The 16,794-nt window shown below is 42.8% G+C and overlaps 1 protein-coding gene across 1 annotated transcript; it reads right to left on the bottom strand.

Moving 5' to 3' along the window:
* Positions 1-3,724: 3,724 nt before the first annotated feature.
* LOC146680821 (DNA repair protein RAD50-like) lies at positions 3,725-16,037 on the bottom strand. Its single transcript, XM_085447731.1, has 14 exons — positions 15,753-16,037; positions 11,552-11,632; positions 10,965-11,139; positions 10,597-10,790; positions 10,376-10,486; positions 10,038-10,130; positions 9,698-9,811; positions 8,944-9,059; positions 8,713-8,814; positions 6,813-6,935; positions 6,634-6,719; positions 6,318-6,451; positions 6,102-6,235; positions 3,725-5,818 (listed from the first exon to the last, which is right to left on the bottom strand). Exons 1-14 carry the CDS (start codon positions 16,035-16,037, stop codon positions 5,641-5,643), a joined length of 1,926 nt encoding a protein of 641 aa, XP_085303857.1. The 3' UTR covers positions 3,725-5,640.
* Between the last annotated feature and the right edge of the window lie 757 nt (positions 16,038-16,794).

Here is a 16,794-nt window from a genome sequence, read left to right as displayed (position 1 = left end):
TGCTGACACAAACATCCATTGTCAATTTATTTTACTCAGTCTTACTTTCTACTAGTGATGGCCAAATGAAGCTTTCCGAAGCACTGAAGCTTGTATTGAAAAACGGTTCATTACTCGAAGCTTTTCAACACAGTCCTCTCCGGTGACATCTGGTGGTGAAAACTTTGAAGAGCAGCTTGAATCTGCAAAATAAAACGGACTGCTCAATTATCACTGCTCACTCAAGAGTGGAGTTCTCTCTGATATTGGGCCACCGTTCCGTTGCTTTGAACATGTAATTGGTTTTGTTTTCTCGATTGGGGGGCTGAAAAAAATGTAATGCGTATCTGCGTAATACATTTTGATCAATAAACTTTCCCTATTTAAACATGCACTATGGTGTGGCCTTTCTTTGCTCATAACTCCTTGATGTTGGTAAATACAATAATTGAGCAATATATATAATATACATATGAGAATGCACAGCACATTATGGAGTATGCCCCTGCTGTGAAGTCCTGCCTTCATCTACTTGTCGTTTAATCACTGGACAGCTGGACAGGTTCATACAAAATATTAGACGAGGCCAATTGTCCTATACATATTTTTGACCTAGGGGTGGGATTGATTGTGAACTGGAAAGGGAAAATGCTTAGGGAGCTGAGTACGGCTGCATCGTCACTGATTTGTAGAATCATTTTTGATTCGATACAGGATCCGATTCAATTTGATTGGAATCTGGAAAGTTTTGCCTCAGTCAGAAATATTACAATTCTGATCATTTAACAGTATATATCCATAATTTCGTATCTATTAAAAGAAAGCTGACACATGTGAGACTTAATTAGAGATGTAAACAGAGAGTTATGAAACCTGCAGCTGCAGAAGCCAGCGAAAAAAAAAAAGAGGCAAACACAGCGCGGACCCGCCGACACATCAAAATCTGACTCTGACGCGTCGGGTCCGCGCTCTGTGTTTACGTTTGTATGCAGAATCCGTAAACCTGCTCCCAGTTACTGTTTTAGCTGCATGGTGTTTGACGACATGTTGTGAGGTTTAACCTGAGATGCTGGCGTTTCAGGCATAATAACGTTAATTTACAAATCGACACGGGATTTTAATGAATCAATATCACTTTATTCAATTTAGCATGGATTGTAATCAGAAAAGCGATAATCAAAACCCACCCCTAATCAAGAACTTGCAAAGTAAAAACATGATCAATGTAAGGTAGCCCTTTTGTTATTTACATTTAAAAAGAGGATTAGTGTTACTGTGCGCTGGCTGAGTCTGTTTCTTTTCTTAGAAATAGTTTCTCCTGCCCTGAAGAAAATCCACTTGCATGGAACAGAAGAGGCTGTGGAGTGCAGGAACTACACTGCAAGTTGGTAGATATGCAGGTATTCCTGGGTCCTGCAGACTATCACCTAAAAACAATAAACAAAATGATTTTCTAAACTGTGTAGCAATGTAATGTACGTATAGTGTCAAATACATTGTTGTAGTCTTCATCAGCTTTAAATCACATGGAAGTGTTCCTAAAGTCATATGCTGTAATGATATTTACATTATGAAAACATGATTTTGGACATTTCAAGTTTTTCACTTCGGCAGATAAAATGAATTGAGCAAAATCAACTCAAAATATTCCCACACGCCAGAACGTCCTCTCTTCCTCGCTGGCTCCATATCTGTCAGTGGAATGATCACCTCTTCGCTCTCTGTCACCATCAACACACTCCACGAATCCCGTGGATGATTCACTTCCTTATATCCGTTTGAATCAGGTACCGAAGCAGTTACGTGCGTAATGAAGCTTCGGACGTCACTGGTCACGTGACTTTTGCCAAACGAAGCAAGCCTCGAGACAGTGCTTCTGAACCAGTGTGTTGTTTTTTTCGACACACGCTCCGGAGCGTCAGCTTCAAGCGGGCCATCACTACTTTCTACTGATTTTTTTCTTTTCTTTTGGCAACCTTCAGTATCTTTATTTCTATAATAGTTGTCGTCGTCATGTATTTGTTTATTAATTTACTTTGAACCTAATTCACAATTGTGTGTATCTTTTTCCTCTTCATTTATTCATGAACACATTTTCAGACAGTTTTTTTTTTCACCCATGTTTGGCGACCACCGCCGCCCTCTGGTGGTCAAAGTGCGAAACCACATGCTGTTGCCAGAAACATAGATGTGTTTTTTTTTTTTTGTTTGTTTTGTTTTTTTGTTTGTTTGGTTTTTTTTGGGTTGTTTTTTTTTTTTAAATTACAAAACAAACAGAAAAGCATTTTTTATTTTTATTTTTTATTTTCAGCTTGTACCCAATAGTTGGCATGAAGCCTACTTTATTTGATACTAACATAAATGAGCTGTGTTTATCTGGATATCAGCTGTGTAAACTTTACTGACCTGCTACAACGAATAACCAGAATGAGAGGCAAGCTAAAGCAAATTAGGCTACTTCTGTTAATATACTTTATTGATGATGGTGATGAAGTTTTGTCACTTGCAGTTGCCTGCAGCAAAACTGGACCCATTCCAACCACACATACATTTATGCTGTCTGTCTTTGCATTGTCTCCTTATAGTCTTCTGTTAGCTTACCAGAAATTTTCCAGGTCATCTGTAACTCCACTGAGCGCATTTAGAATCAGGTGGTTTGATCTTTTTAATCACATCTTCATTTGACATTACAAATAAACTGACAGGAGTGGAGAAATGTCTCACTCTTCCAACATGAGCTCTGAAATCTCTGCAGCATGCTGCAGGTGCTTTTTTTTCAGTGAGAAATATTAGCACAATTGGCAGTGAAGTAAATCAGTCTGATCACTTGATTTTAATATTCCAATTCTTTTAATTTAACGCACCATCAGTTGTGTTTGAGGGATCAGAACAATAAACCCTGAAAGACAGCCTCTCCAGATGACACTTTCAGCTCAATTAGCTGCAGACTAGGAATTTGTAGACTTAAAGATAAGAAGCACTTTAAGCTTTTCTAAGAAGGTGTCCAAACATGTCAAACATAATGTAGCTGGAAGTGAAAAGTAAAAAAAAAAAAAATGCCCATGAGAAAAGTGATCTGGAAAGAGTGTGTCTTAAAAAACAGCTTATGATCAAATAGATATTAAGGTCAACTTTTGATATCTTTTCACATGAAAAATTAAACAACACAGAAAAATTAATTCAGTCACATCAGCGATTATGTAGGATATTAGTATTATATAAATTAAATTAATTAAAAAATCATTTCCCCCAGGGATCAATAAAGTATTCTGAGATATATATAGATATAGATATATATAGATATAGATATATATAGATATAGATATATATATAGATATAGATATATATATATATATATAGATATATATATATCTATATATATATATATATATATATATATCTATATATATATATATATATATCTATATATATATCTATATATCTATATATCTATATATATCTATATATATATCTATATATATCTATATATAGATATCTATATATATATCTATATATATATATATATATATATCTATATATATATATATATATATATATATATAGATATATATATAGATATATATATATATATATATAGATATATATATATATAGATATATATATATAGATATATATAGAGATATATAGAGATATATATCTCTATATATATCTATATATATATATCTATATATATATATCTATATATCTATATCTATATCTATATCTATATCTATATATATATATCTCCTGTAGACAGTACCTGTTATTGGTTTATAAATGTATTTTTATCCATAATTGAATAATTGTGTGTCTTTTGTCTTACCTTTAAACATTTAACAAACATTTTTTAAGACTTTACAGTAAGTTTTATAATCAGTATGTTTGATATATGCCGCCCTCTGGTGGTCACAACGCGTAACCACATTGGGGCCTTTTATTTTGAAGTGTCAGACCGGATGTTATTTCCATATGTAATTTCTCTAGTTTGATTATACACATGCAGTTGTCCATTAGAGCAGCGGTCCCCAACCCCGGCCCTGGGCCTCGGACCGGTATCGGGCCGCGAGAGTTGAGGCTCAGGTGTGAAATGTGTAGTTTTCAGGGTTTTTATCGGTTTTCAGCGTTATGTTGTTATCGTTTTTATCGTTTACTCTGTTTTCCTGGGTCTTTTCACGTGTATTATGAATAAATTTTCTTTTTTTCGGTACCGGTACTAGTTTTATTTTGTTGTATTTATCCGCGACACCTTAAAGGCCGGTCCATGAAAATTGTCGGGCATAAACCGGTCCGTGGCGCAAAAAAGGGTTGGGGACCGATGGACTAGAGGGCAGGGAAAATCCTGTAGTTTATGATCCACGGACATAAAGTCAAAGAGGATACAGCGGTGTGGTTCACGTGATCAGCGGCTGTTTTACTCTTTAAACTTTACTAACACTTCTACAGAAAGTAATCTGAGGTAGCATTGAAGCTAGCTAGTGGTAGTTACAACTCAGCTTCAAATGTCATCCTACTGTCTTCGGGTTAGCTTGTGCCAGTTAGCGAGAGCTAGCTTAGACGGCTGAAAGAAAACATTTTCACACATTAACATCTTCAGCCCATCGTCACACATTAATGTTTAAAACAGTATCAGATAAAGCCAAGCTGTAGTACTTTGGTCGAAAACAATAACCTTCACTAAAATCGCTAACAGGAAGTAGTGTTTGTGTTGTTTTTCTAAACCTTTACTGTTTTTGTAGTTCCTACTTCTCCCGCTCGAGGGCCGTTGTTCTCATAATGATCTTATTACCAGATCCGATTAAGTAACAATGAGTTTCTTTGTTTTTTTAATAGCAGTATATTTTTTATGTTGTTAAACAGGCTGTATACAACATTATTTATGATGAGGTTAAATATAAAATAAATAAATGTTCTCACAAACCTGAATAAAGTGATGTGTCACATTCAGATCAAACATGTCTTAAAGACCCCTCAGCTGTCCTATAAAAACACCTGCACCTCCTGCAGCATGAGCCAAACAGCGTTCACCAAAGAGCAGACAGATCTTTGTTGCCATGAAAACCTCTCAGACAAAGGTTTCTTCATCCTGTTTTAACAGAAGACATGAATACTGAAACACCGAATAGAGTGTCGATGGTACTACATACGTATGTGAGCGAGTGCTGACAAATGTGCATTATTCTACCAAGTCCAGCAGTAAATATTTGTAGGGAAAACAAATTTAACAGTAAAGAAAAATAAACTACAAAATTGAGCCACCCTAACAGGAAAAAGGATTTCCTGCATGCATTAACATAATTTAATGCATGCAGGTCACCTCTGGCTCTATAACAGCTGCTGATGTTCAGAACTGTCCTGGGTGCCCTTTAGAGGAACCAGAGGAGATCTAAAAAACAAACAAAAAACTAAATCACAGCACACACCACTCACACCTTTGTCCCATAAAAATATTCATAAGAGAACTCTGTCCCCTCAGAGGAAGCTGCCTCTGATCGCTGAACAGGTTGTGTCTTTTAGTCCACAGACTTTCACGTGCTGACGTGTCATCAGCTGAGACGCCAAATCCAAATTTCATCAAATTTTGATGCCGGGCGAGCAGCTCACGTGGCTGTGTGTGAGAGGGTGAACCATGAAGTGATTTCATAGCTGTTGAGGTACAAGGTGTCACACAGAGAGGAAGGCTGTGCTCTGCTTTGTGATCTTTGAGTTCTGGTCCTGGTTCTTGCTGATGCGGTAGAAGTGCTGGATGCACCCGGACCGAACCAGCAGCTGCACAAAGTCCTCGTCATGAGTGATGATCAGCAGCTGGAAGTGGCGCTGCTGAGAGCGAGTCCTGATGATCCTGGAGAGGACAGAGGAGACAGAGAAGTGGAGAGGATTCAAGAAGCAGCCTGAATAATGCAACAGATGAAGCTACGACTCTGTAAGGTCTGGAGTGTGTTTAATGTTTGTCCTGTCAGGCTATCTTTGAGATCTTTCATCCATTTATTATAAGTTTGTACTTTGAAGCTGTGAGCTTTTATTTACACCGTCTGCTTTAGGGAAAGTCACAAAGTCAGAGGTTCGGCTTTAGGCTGAACAAACATCAGGTTTCTCTGGGTAACACATCGTTTGCATGCACTGACTCTACGAGAGCGTCTGCCAGGGACTCGATGTTCTCCCGGTCCAGGTTGGTGGTGGGCTCATCCAGGGCCAGGATTCCACAGTCAAGACAGAAGGCCTCTGCCAGAGCGAGCCGGATGATCAGGGATGCCAGCACCTAAACACACACAGGATCAATCCATCCAACTAAACAAGAGTTTAAGTGACGGAGGCGCTGACACAGAAAATCTTTTAAATACCTTCTGACCGGCACTGCAGCGCCCTCTCATATTCACGTCTGCGTCTCCTCTCATCATCACTACTCTGTAGTTGTAGCTCCTCCGCCTCTCCGACCTCTCCTCCACCTCAGACCTGATCTCGATGTACTCGATATCTGCAGAGGAGACACGAGGTAAAGACCAAACACTCACATTTACCCACTGAGCAGTTTTCTGGTGATCAGACGTGTAAAATGTGTCTGAGACGTCTGGATCACACTCTGCTGTAGTTTCATAGATACAAGCACGTCTTCGATCACTGAGCTGATTTTTGTCTGAGGGAGTCAGTGAGATGCACCTTGACCCCTGTAAGTGCTGCGCCACAGGTCTCTGATGTTCTGGTTGATCTCATCCATCTTCATGCTGTGGAACTTCACGATGGCTCTGTGGAAGCAACAGAGAAACAGAAACTCTGGTGACCTTCACATGGTTTCTGTCCCACACTGATGATCAAGCGACGACCTGCGGTAAACTTACTGATCTAGAGCCTCTTCGTAGAGTTTCAGGTCTTTGCTGAGCAGCTGTGTGGTTCTCATCTCAATCATCTTGTTTCTGTGGAGCTCCTCGGCTTTGCCGTACTGATCTTCCTCCAGCTGTTTGCTGCGATCAAAGGTTCAGATCAGAGATGAGTGAAAGTGAGTGAAGGGCTCTTGTTTCATGTGCTCATGTGAACTTTCAGGGAGAATCAGGGAATTTCTCAGCTCTGTCCAGGCTCCACACTCAGCGTGGAAGGAAGAGTTTTTCTAGTGTTTTGCACACGTTTCACATGTGATGTTGAATACTGAAAATTGTCGCCTTTATTGTGTGAATCATGTCGTATAACCCTGAGATACCCGAAGTACTCTGGGTTACAGCGATGAATTATGGGAAATGTGTTTAACCTTCCTGTCGTGTTTACAAATTAAAAAACTCATAAATATTGTGTTTTACATCTGTTACACACCGGCCCAAGGCCGGGGTGCAACACAACAAAAAGATAAACCCTATACATAGTAACGACAAAATAAATCACACCGCGGCAGATTGACGAGGATTAGTTAATTTATTTACTGAACAGGTAGCGAGCTTCAGGGTGGGCAATGCCAAAACAACAAACAAAACACACTAGAAAGAAAAACAGAACTAACTTACCTCCCACGATTCCAAAACAAAACACAATTCTCTAACCTGTCTCCCTACCCGAAACAGGAGAAAAGAGGGGAATAAAAGAAAACGGCTTCCCACCCCTACAGCTACCAAGCCCAGGTACAACCCTTTCTCAACATTTATATTGCAGCCCCGTGCAGTCACACGCCACGACAGTCCCCAGACACACAGCTCACGGGAAACCAGGAAGTCTCCTCGCCGGCCCAGTCCAACCCCTTTTGTAGCTGGTCTCTTTCCTTCCTCCACCAATGGGCGGCCTCCACCTGGAAACTTGCATAACAAGCGTCACTGAATACAAATACAAACAATAACAACACTGTACCGCAACAAATGACCCGGGTCATAACACATCCGATTGCCTGGAGGCCTTATGACATCCTCCACACTATGCACTTGAACATATAAAAGTGATGAGCACCTCTTTCGTTGGTGTTTTAATCAACTTTGTGACATCTGTGGTGTTCCCGGTCAAAAGCCCACCATAGAAAATGAATGGGAATCTACCCCCCCCATGTTGGCCTCTGACCCCCTGAATGGGCCACTGAATGACAAAATGAACGACCCATTGACCCACCCACTGAACTGAATTTGGTGGTGAAAAATGTTTCTTGTGTCAATTTAAGAGCTGTTAAAACTGACCAGTCAATTTTGACTGGGAACACTAAAGTAAGGGGGGGGTGAACACAACCGAAGGGTTAAGTCATGAGCACAAAGTCAAAGGAATTTTATTGATTTCATTGTTGTTTTAACATCGATCACTGAAATGATCTTATTTTAGGTACAGGCCTGTGAAAAAGTCTTGAGCCACTGTCCAAAGAAACACTCTGAAAGACCTTAAGGTCACTGTTGCTCCGGAGCACGTTAACACATTACACAAGCTTTGCTCCTTAGAAGTAAAATATAAAGAAATGACAGGTGGCTCAAGACTTTTGCACAGTGCTGTATGTCTGTGTCAAAGTAGAAGTGATTGCTTAGCAGAAAATGTGACTGGGTATGAAAATAAGTGGGCAGACAGATTAAATGTGGAGCAGAAGGTGGTGGATCGCAGCCAGTACACAACCTAGCAGTACTGTAGAGGCAAAGCCAGCGATTCCCTTTGTGCAGCATTTGGTGACAGCAAGGAAAAAAGCCCTTAAGAGGAAGAAAAGTCCAGCAGAAGCAGGCTGAGGGTGTGCAGCAATCTGCTTTAACCTGATATGGTGAGAGCCGAAGAAAGAGCAGCGTAACAAACCTGTATTCCAGTATCTGCTCCTCCAGGGGTTTCTGTGCGCCCTGCTCCCGACTGCGCTCGCTCCTCAGTTCGGCCAGCTTGCTTTCCTCTTCCTCATGTTGTCTGGACACACACAGAAAGACACATGAGGGTAAAAAACTGAGTCTGACTTGGCCCTGAGTAATCTTTACCACTTGAGGTGTGACACTGCTGCTTTAGCAGAGGCTGGGGCTGACAGTGCAGCACTCTCACCGCTGAAGCAGCGAGACTTGCATGTAGCTTAGATCTTCACGTTTGGCCGCCATGTTCTTCAGCTTATTAACGTGCTTTCTCAAGGTCAGGTTGTCCCATAAGCAGCGCTCTTTGACCTAAGGAACATTTCAATAATGGCAGCATTGAAGTCAGTGAGCACACAAAGTGTCAGTGTGATAATAAAATAGACTTTTTTATGCTACATTCTTCACAAGAATTTGGATGTTGAAGAAGTTTTTCTGCAATTAAAGGACAACGAGCCCAGAGTTTCCTCATAGACTGTATATAAAAGATGAATGTAGCCACTGTGACGTCACGATTTAGTAAAGAAATCAAAGTTTTAAAGGCTTCAGTAGAGTTATTAAACTCCTGGCATCTCCCTTTTTTAGCAACAAGCAAGAGTGACGAGCAAGCTGTGGATCTGGCTGAGAAACAGCAGCGACCTGTCAATCAAAAGGTAGACCCGCCCTAATGCATTCCCTGCTTTATCAGCCTAATGAAGACCATAATTTACAAAAAATATTTCAAATAAGATTCTATTCAATAAGGTTTAAACGATAAACTCAATCAGGAAAGAGTCGCCCCCTGCTGTTCATTAGAAGCAATGCAGGTTTAAGTCACTTCTGGACTGATTTCATGGGGCTAAAACCATCTTGTATATACAGTTTGTGGTTTAACTTTTAAATAGATGCAAAGGTGGGTGTGACATCAGCAATGAGAGTAAATAACCCTAAGTTTGAATCAAAACACCGACCTTTTGAGTGTCTATGTCCTGCTGGATGTTTCCCATCTCTGTGCTGATCCTCTCTTTATTCCTCTCAGCCTCTTGGAGCTGAGTCATTGCTGCTCGATACTCTGACTCTTTGTCCTGCAACATTGGCAGACAGATAGTATAAAAAAATAAGAAATCAGCATGATTACAGTCCACATTTAAAATAAATGTATACAGTTGTGGTGAGATAGTCCTAACTGAAGTGCATATTAGTTAGGAAACTGGTGAAACCCTCTAAACACTCAGGAAAGGTGCTTCAGTGCTTCCTTTGTTTAAACAGAAACATCAAATCCAGTTTATCCAGCAGCGATCATCACGTTACCTCTTTGAATTTGTCTCTTCCCTCATCAACATATTTAGTGACGTCTCTTTGCAAAGCAGTGATTTCCTTCAGTCTCTCCTCAGTGTTACGAATCTGTCAGTAACAGTTACAGCAGTTACCTCATAAACAATCACAACTCTGTTTGATAGAAATGCTCTAAGAACATTGCACACATGATGTTATGTTAAACACGGTTCTACGTGCAAATGTATTTTATAACTGTGTGTTATTTGAACTGTGTTGATTCATTGGTTTTGGTTATGAGCAAAGGAACCTGACAATGTGCAGCAGATAGAAAGAAGGACACGTTCCCACTAAAAGAGCATGTATGCATCCACCTTCTTCTGCTCTTCTTCCTCTCTCTGCTTCTTCTGCTCCACCAGCTTTTGCTTTTCCTGCTGCAGCTTCTCCAGAGCAGCTGATAGAGGGCACAGTTCTTCATTTCCCTCCTGTTCGACCACAAAGTCAGAGGAAAAAATGCAACGTTAAATATTTGTTTCCACTTACAGAGAAATAAAAATAGGTAAATGAATAATAATAATAAATAAATAAACAGCACCCTGATCTCTGTGGTTAAGGCCTCCATCCTAGCAGTGATCTCTGCACTCAGCTCCTCCAGGTGCTGCTGCTTCTGTTTGTCTCTGATCAGCTGAAGCTGCTCGTCTCTCATCTCTATCGCTGCACTTTTCAGCCTCTGAATCTGCTCCTGCTGGTCCTGGATCTGTTTATGTTTACGCACAATTGTGCTGTAAGCTGCAAGGACACAAAAGGCCAAAGGAAAGGAAATCATGCTGCAATGCAGAGACGCAGATATAAAAGATATGAAGTAAGTCCAGTTTTTACACAGTTTGGATTGTCATGGGTTTCATGGGAGAAATCAAGGGTCGGAGTTAAAATCAGGGCTGGAAACAGAGCTGGTTGTCTTACTGGTGTCGAGCTGGTCCTGAGTTTCATGTTTGTCCTGACTGAGCTGCTGAAATGTGTTGTCCAGGTTTACTTCCTGGAGTTTGGATGCCTGCTGATCAATTTTCCTTTCCACCTCTTCAAGTTTCTCTACAGAGAAGGAAATCCAGATCTCATCACTTTTTAAGTACTTTCTAAACTTGATTCATGAAAAAAGGACAGATGTGTGCAGGTTCTGGCTGTGTCTGGCACAAGAGGAGACAAGTGTCAGACAAAGAAGGACGCTTTTGAACTGTGATTCATACAAAGCAGCTGTAACAGAGTCAGTGGTTAAATACATCAAGCTGTAAAAGAGTAGGATCAATCTAGTGTAAGAGACACACATGATATATCCAGTCTCTGATCCAGAAAAAGAGAATATCAAAGAAATCAACCTGTGACGATTTCACAACCTCAAAAACATCATGATCCGTGTGTGTGTGCGCATTCTCACCACTTCAGCCAGTTTATTTTCCAGCTCTTGCAGTCGACTACATGAATCCTGCAGTCGTTGCAGCTCTTCTGTGATGTTTTTCAGCTCTTGCTGCTTCTTTTGCTCTTTTCATCTCTACCGTTCTCTCCATGTACGTCTTCCTGTCCCTCATTTCATCAACAGACTGCTGCTTCTGCTGCTCCAGTTTCTGCAGCTCTGCCTGATCGAACCAAATATTAAGAGGAGGAAGAACAGAAGTGAAGAGCACAAATATCTCATATATGATTGTTCAGATGACTTTTTTGCAGGCATCTCTAGCTAACGTGTATTTTATCTTAGAATTCTGTTTTCAGTTAAATTTAATTTTTATCACACCAGATCACAAAAACAGTTATCTCAAGGCAGTTTATAATGTAAGGTAAAGACCTTACAATAATACCGAGAACCAGAGAAAACTCCGACAGATCGACAATATAAAAAGCATTCAGTACTTGTTTGAGACGTAACATTTTAACAACAAAAGTATAGATACCCCCCCTCCCAAAATGGTTTGTTCCAGCTCTCCCCTTCTCTGGCTCTAGCGCCGTTGCTGCCAGAGCGATGGTGGCTGAGATGCAGCAGATCAGAGGTGTAAGTGGTTGGCTTAAAACAGGACATATTAGCTGCATTTAACCTTCAGTTACTTTTTATATAGTTAGGTAGGAGTCAGACCATGTTTCTTTTTAACTGAAAAACATTACACCCAGGTAACCTGCTGTGTTGAAAACGTTTTCTTGACTATATTTGCTACCCTACAATCCGTCCTACTCTGTAGTAAAATCAGCGGCATCTGACTGTCCTGTTGCTCCCATTGAAATGTGTACAGCCTATTTAAAATCTAAAACTTTAAATTGTCCGTAGCCTGCTGTTGTTACCACTGTCCTGTTTGAAATGTAGTGAGAGAAACTGGTTATTTTGTCATATGTCCATGTGCCGATATTGAACCCAAGGTACTAACCTGTTAACTGACTGGATGCCCATTAACCTTATAACTCCTGGTGTGTGTGTGTGTGTGTGTATACAGAGAGACAGCCAGGTTCATAATGGATATAAGTTTTTTCAAAAACAGGAACCACATTCAGGTAAAAGTGTAAAATCAAATGATCCGTCAATAAAGAATAATGTTGGATCAGTGTTTCAATATTTATAACTTTTATTAGATGTTCATGTGGTTTGGTTATTTGCCTTTTGGTTGAAAGTAGACTGAGAGAGGACTTGTTAGTGATCTTAATAGAATTTTTTTTAATCTAATTGAATACAATCTATTTGTGTATGATTGTCAGTCCAAAGATGGAGAGAGAAAAGAGGGGAACATGAGGAGAAAGTACAAGGTCAGGAAGAACCAGGTAAGGAAACAGACAGGAAATACTAACAGGCAAAAAAGAAACTGGCAAAGAAAAAACAACAACTAATTTTACTCATACAATCTGTAAGTTGTGTCCTCCCTATATTAAAGCTGCTATACAGAATCTGCTAAACAAACTGGGTTGTCAGCCCTGGCACTGCATTACCATATTGAACTTCAGTCAGAGGAAGTCACGGTTGCCAAAAACTTTTTGAAGCTCAAGAGTGAGGCTGGTGCCATCCCAGATATGTTAACATTGTACAATCTTCTGGATAATCAGATCTTCCCCAGACTGAAAACTGTTATTCAGGTTGCCCTAACAAACCCAGTTACCAGCTGTAGCTGTGAGAGGTCTTTTAGTGTCTTAAGTCAGCTCCATACCTGGCTGAGAAGGGCCATGGGTCAAAGCAGACTCCAGCATCTGGCTGTGATGTCAGTTGAGAAAGAGATGCTTGAGAGACTTGACCACCAAAATGTGATAGACAGATTTGCCAACCTCAAGGTGAGGCGACATAGGTTAAAAGAAAAGAAAAAAAAAAAAAATCTGCAGAGCTATATTAGTACAAGGCTCGCAAAATTTCAAAATCGCTGGTAGCCCTTCGAACAGGGACTCTTCAGTTTTTGGTAGCCCAAAATAAATTTAAGTAGCCTGAATAAAAAAGACAGCAGTTTTTTGATTGATGTTTTGTTTCCTGTTTTGTTTCCGTTACCATATTATACTTTAATGTATAATATGGTAACGGAAACAAAACATTAATCAAAAAATTGTTGAAACACAAATCACAACATTGTATAAAAATTACAATCAACTCAAATACTTGGTTCTAATTCAACAGAAATTTCTATGAACTTGTAAGAACTGTGTAGGACATGAATCAGTCTGTGTCAGATCCTGAATTTGAAATTTCCACTGAAGTCACGGGTAAGAGGCAAGTGGAACCAAGACCTAGGCCATTTGTGTCACGGACCGCCGGGGCAGACCGTGTGGAGAGTGCGTGGAGGACTCAGGTGCAGACACGAGTGACACGGGAGTAAACTTTAAACAAAAGCGAGCCTTTTATTGTGGCTGGTAACGCAAGAGAAACAAACAAGAATAAGGGCAGCTCAAAAGCAATAACTAAACAGAAACCTAAACTGGGAATGAACTAAGGTAAGGCTATGAATACAACAGACCGGGCATGGAAACATGGAGGGTGGGAACACAGACGACGCGACACAGACTACCTGAAACACAGAGACTAAATACACAAGAGGGATGATCAGGGGAAGTGGCCACACATGGGAACACAGCTGACACAGATAAACATAACAAGACATGGCAGGAGTAAACAACACTGACGGGAGACTGTCAAAGTAAAACAGGAAGTACACAGAGGTGCAAACAGGAGGAGAGAGAGAGCACGGGCATAGTGGGCTGGGGAAACATGGAAATGAAACACGAGGGGAGATGAGGGCTCACAGATACATAGAGGGGCACACAGGGGATAAGAGTCACAAGGGGAAGTCAAATAAGGAACAACATAACAGGACAACTCAGGAAACATGACCTAAATAAGGAACGAAATACAAAAATACAAGGAACTGAGAATACTGGGCCCACATGGCCCAGGACCATGACATCACCCCCCCCCTAAAGGGCTGGCTCCCGACAGCCCAAACGCGAGAAACAAAACAAAAACAGAAAACAACCCACCCAGGGCGGGAGGCGGGGGACCAGGACGGAGGGACCAGAACGGGAAACAAAACAAACAACAGAAAACACAGGAGCACATGACCACAGTCCAAATACAGTTCAGGGGGCCGACCCAGAGCCCACAGGCACAAGAGTTCACGGGTCACACGGTCGGGGGGCCGACCAGGCGGGTGGCACAGGTGACAGAGCCGGTCCGGAGGCCGGCCGCGCGGAAGGCAGCGGCGGCGGCGAAGGAGACGACGGAGCAGTTCAGGGGGCCGGCCGCGCGGAAGGCAGCGGCGGCTCCCAAGTGTCAGGCATACCGGCCGAGGCTTGGAGAGCACAGGACCAGGCGACGCTGAAGCAGAGGCTGGCCCAGGCGACGCTGAAGCAGAGGCTGGACCAGGCGACGCTGAAGCAGAGGCTGGACCAGGCGTAGCAGAAGCACAGGCTGAAGCAGGACCAGGCGACGACGAGGCGGCCGCAGGTGGCGGCTGGACAGGCTCCTCGGGCCCTCCAGCTGACGAGGCATGAGGCTGAACGGGCCCCTCGGACCCTCCAGCGGAGACAGGAGACTGAACGGGCCCCTCGGACCCTCCAGCGGAGACAGGAGGCTGAACGGGCCCCTCGGACCCTCCAGCGGAGACAGGAGGCTGGATGGGCTCCTCGGGCCCTCCAGCTGACGAGGCATGAGGCTGAACGGGCCCCTCGGACCCTCCAGCGGAGACAGGAGGCTGAACGGGCCCCTCGGACCCTCCAGCGGAGACAGGAGGCTGAACGGGCCCCTCGGACCCTCCAGCGGAGACAGGAGGCTGAACGGGCCCCTCGGACCCTCCAGCTAACGTGACGTGAAGCGGTGGTGTCGCCGCAGGGTGCCGGATAGGCACACCTGGGAGTCCAACAGCAGATGCAGGACAAACAGTTATGTAGGCCCCTGGCTGGACTAGGAGCTGAGGAAACACAGTTCTTGAGGTCAGGCTCAGAAACAGATAGCTCAGACTTGGATGGAACCTCAGACATGGTAAAAGACACAAAAGGAAACACCTTCACCCCACTACTCACACTATTACCCTGAGAATCAGTGGAAGTCTCTTTCAGTCTATGTGTAGATTTTGTGGTCCCTGCAGGATTGAGTGAAGCAGTCATGATCGGCTGAGAAGGACTGTCCCTAGCCTGTGGCTTGGTGAATAGCTCATTGCTAGCCATATCACCGGCTAAGTCTGTAGTTACTTCACATGCCGCCCGCTCAGAGGAAACTTGGCTTGACAGAACAGGTTCACTCACCTCCGAGCATCGGGTGATGCGGTGACGACGCGAACGCCGTTTTTTCTTGGCCGTGGGCCCCGTTAACGTGGAAAGTGGAGCCTCCTGCGGTGACGCAGAGGCTGAGGAGGCGAGTGTTGGCGGAGCGTCAGGCGGGAGCTCCTGGCAACTCCGAGGGCCCCCAAAGGCCAGGCGTGTCCCGCGGAAAATCTCACCGTAGTGAGGAGCGAGCCCTGGCTTCCCCCGTAGCTCCTCCTCCAGTTGCGCGCATGCGGCGCTCTGCCGCTCCTCGAGGTCGAAATCCATTACCTCCACAGCCTCCTAATCTCCAGTCCTTGTGTCGCTGGGTCCGGCATGGTCGCGTCGTACTGTCACGGACCGCCGGGGCAGACCGTGTGGAGAGTGCGTGGAGGACTCAGGTGCAGACACGAGTGACACGGGAGTAAACTTTAAACAAAAGCGAGCCTTTTATTGTGGCTGGTAACGCAAGAGAAACAAACAAGAATAAGGGCAGCTCAAACGCAATAACTAAACAGAAACCTAAACTGGGAATGAACTAAGGTAAGGCTATGAATACAACAGACCGGGCATGGAAACATGGAGGGTGGGAACACAGACGACGCGACACAGACTACCTGAAACACAGAGACTAAATACACAAGAGGGATGATCAGGGGAAGTGGCCACACATGGGAACACAGCTGACACAGATAAACATAACAAGACATGGCAGGAGTAAACAACACTGACGGGAGACTGTCAAAGTAAAACAGGAAGTACACAGAGGTGCAAACAGGAGGAGAGAGAGAGCACGGGCATAGTGGGCTGGGGAAACATGGAAATGAAACACGAGAGGAGATGAGGGCTCACAGATACATAGAGGGGCACACAGGGGATAAGAGTCACAAGGGGAAGTCAAATAAGGAACAACATAACAGGACAACTCAGGAAACATGACCTAAATAAGGAACGAAATACAAAAATACAAGGAACTGAGAATACTGGGCCCACATGGCCCAGGACCATGACAATTTGCTTTTTGAAGTTTGCAAAGACTGCTAAA

This window comes from Copadichromis virginalis, linkage group LG23 (assembly GCF_057382275.1).
Source record: "Copadichromis virginalis isolate Kocher_CV1m ecotype Utaka linkage group LG23, C_Virginalis_male_GT1.1, whole genome shotgun sequence".
Lineage (NCBI taxonomy): Eukaryota > Metazoa > Chordata > Actinopteri > Cichliformes > Cichlidae > Copadichromis > Copadichromis virginalis.
Note: the sequence above shows the minus strand (reverse complement) of the source record. Positions and strands in the feature narration are given on the sequence as shown.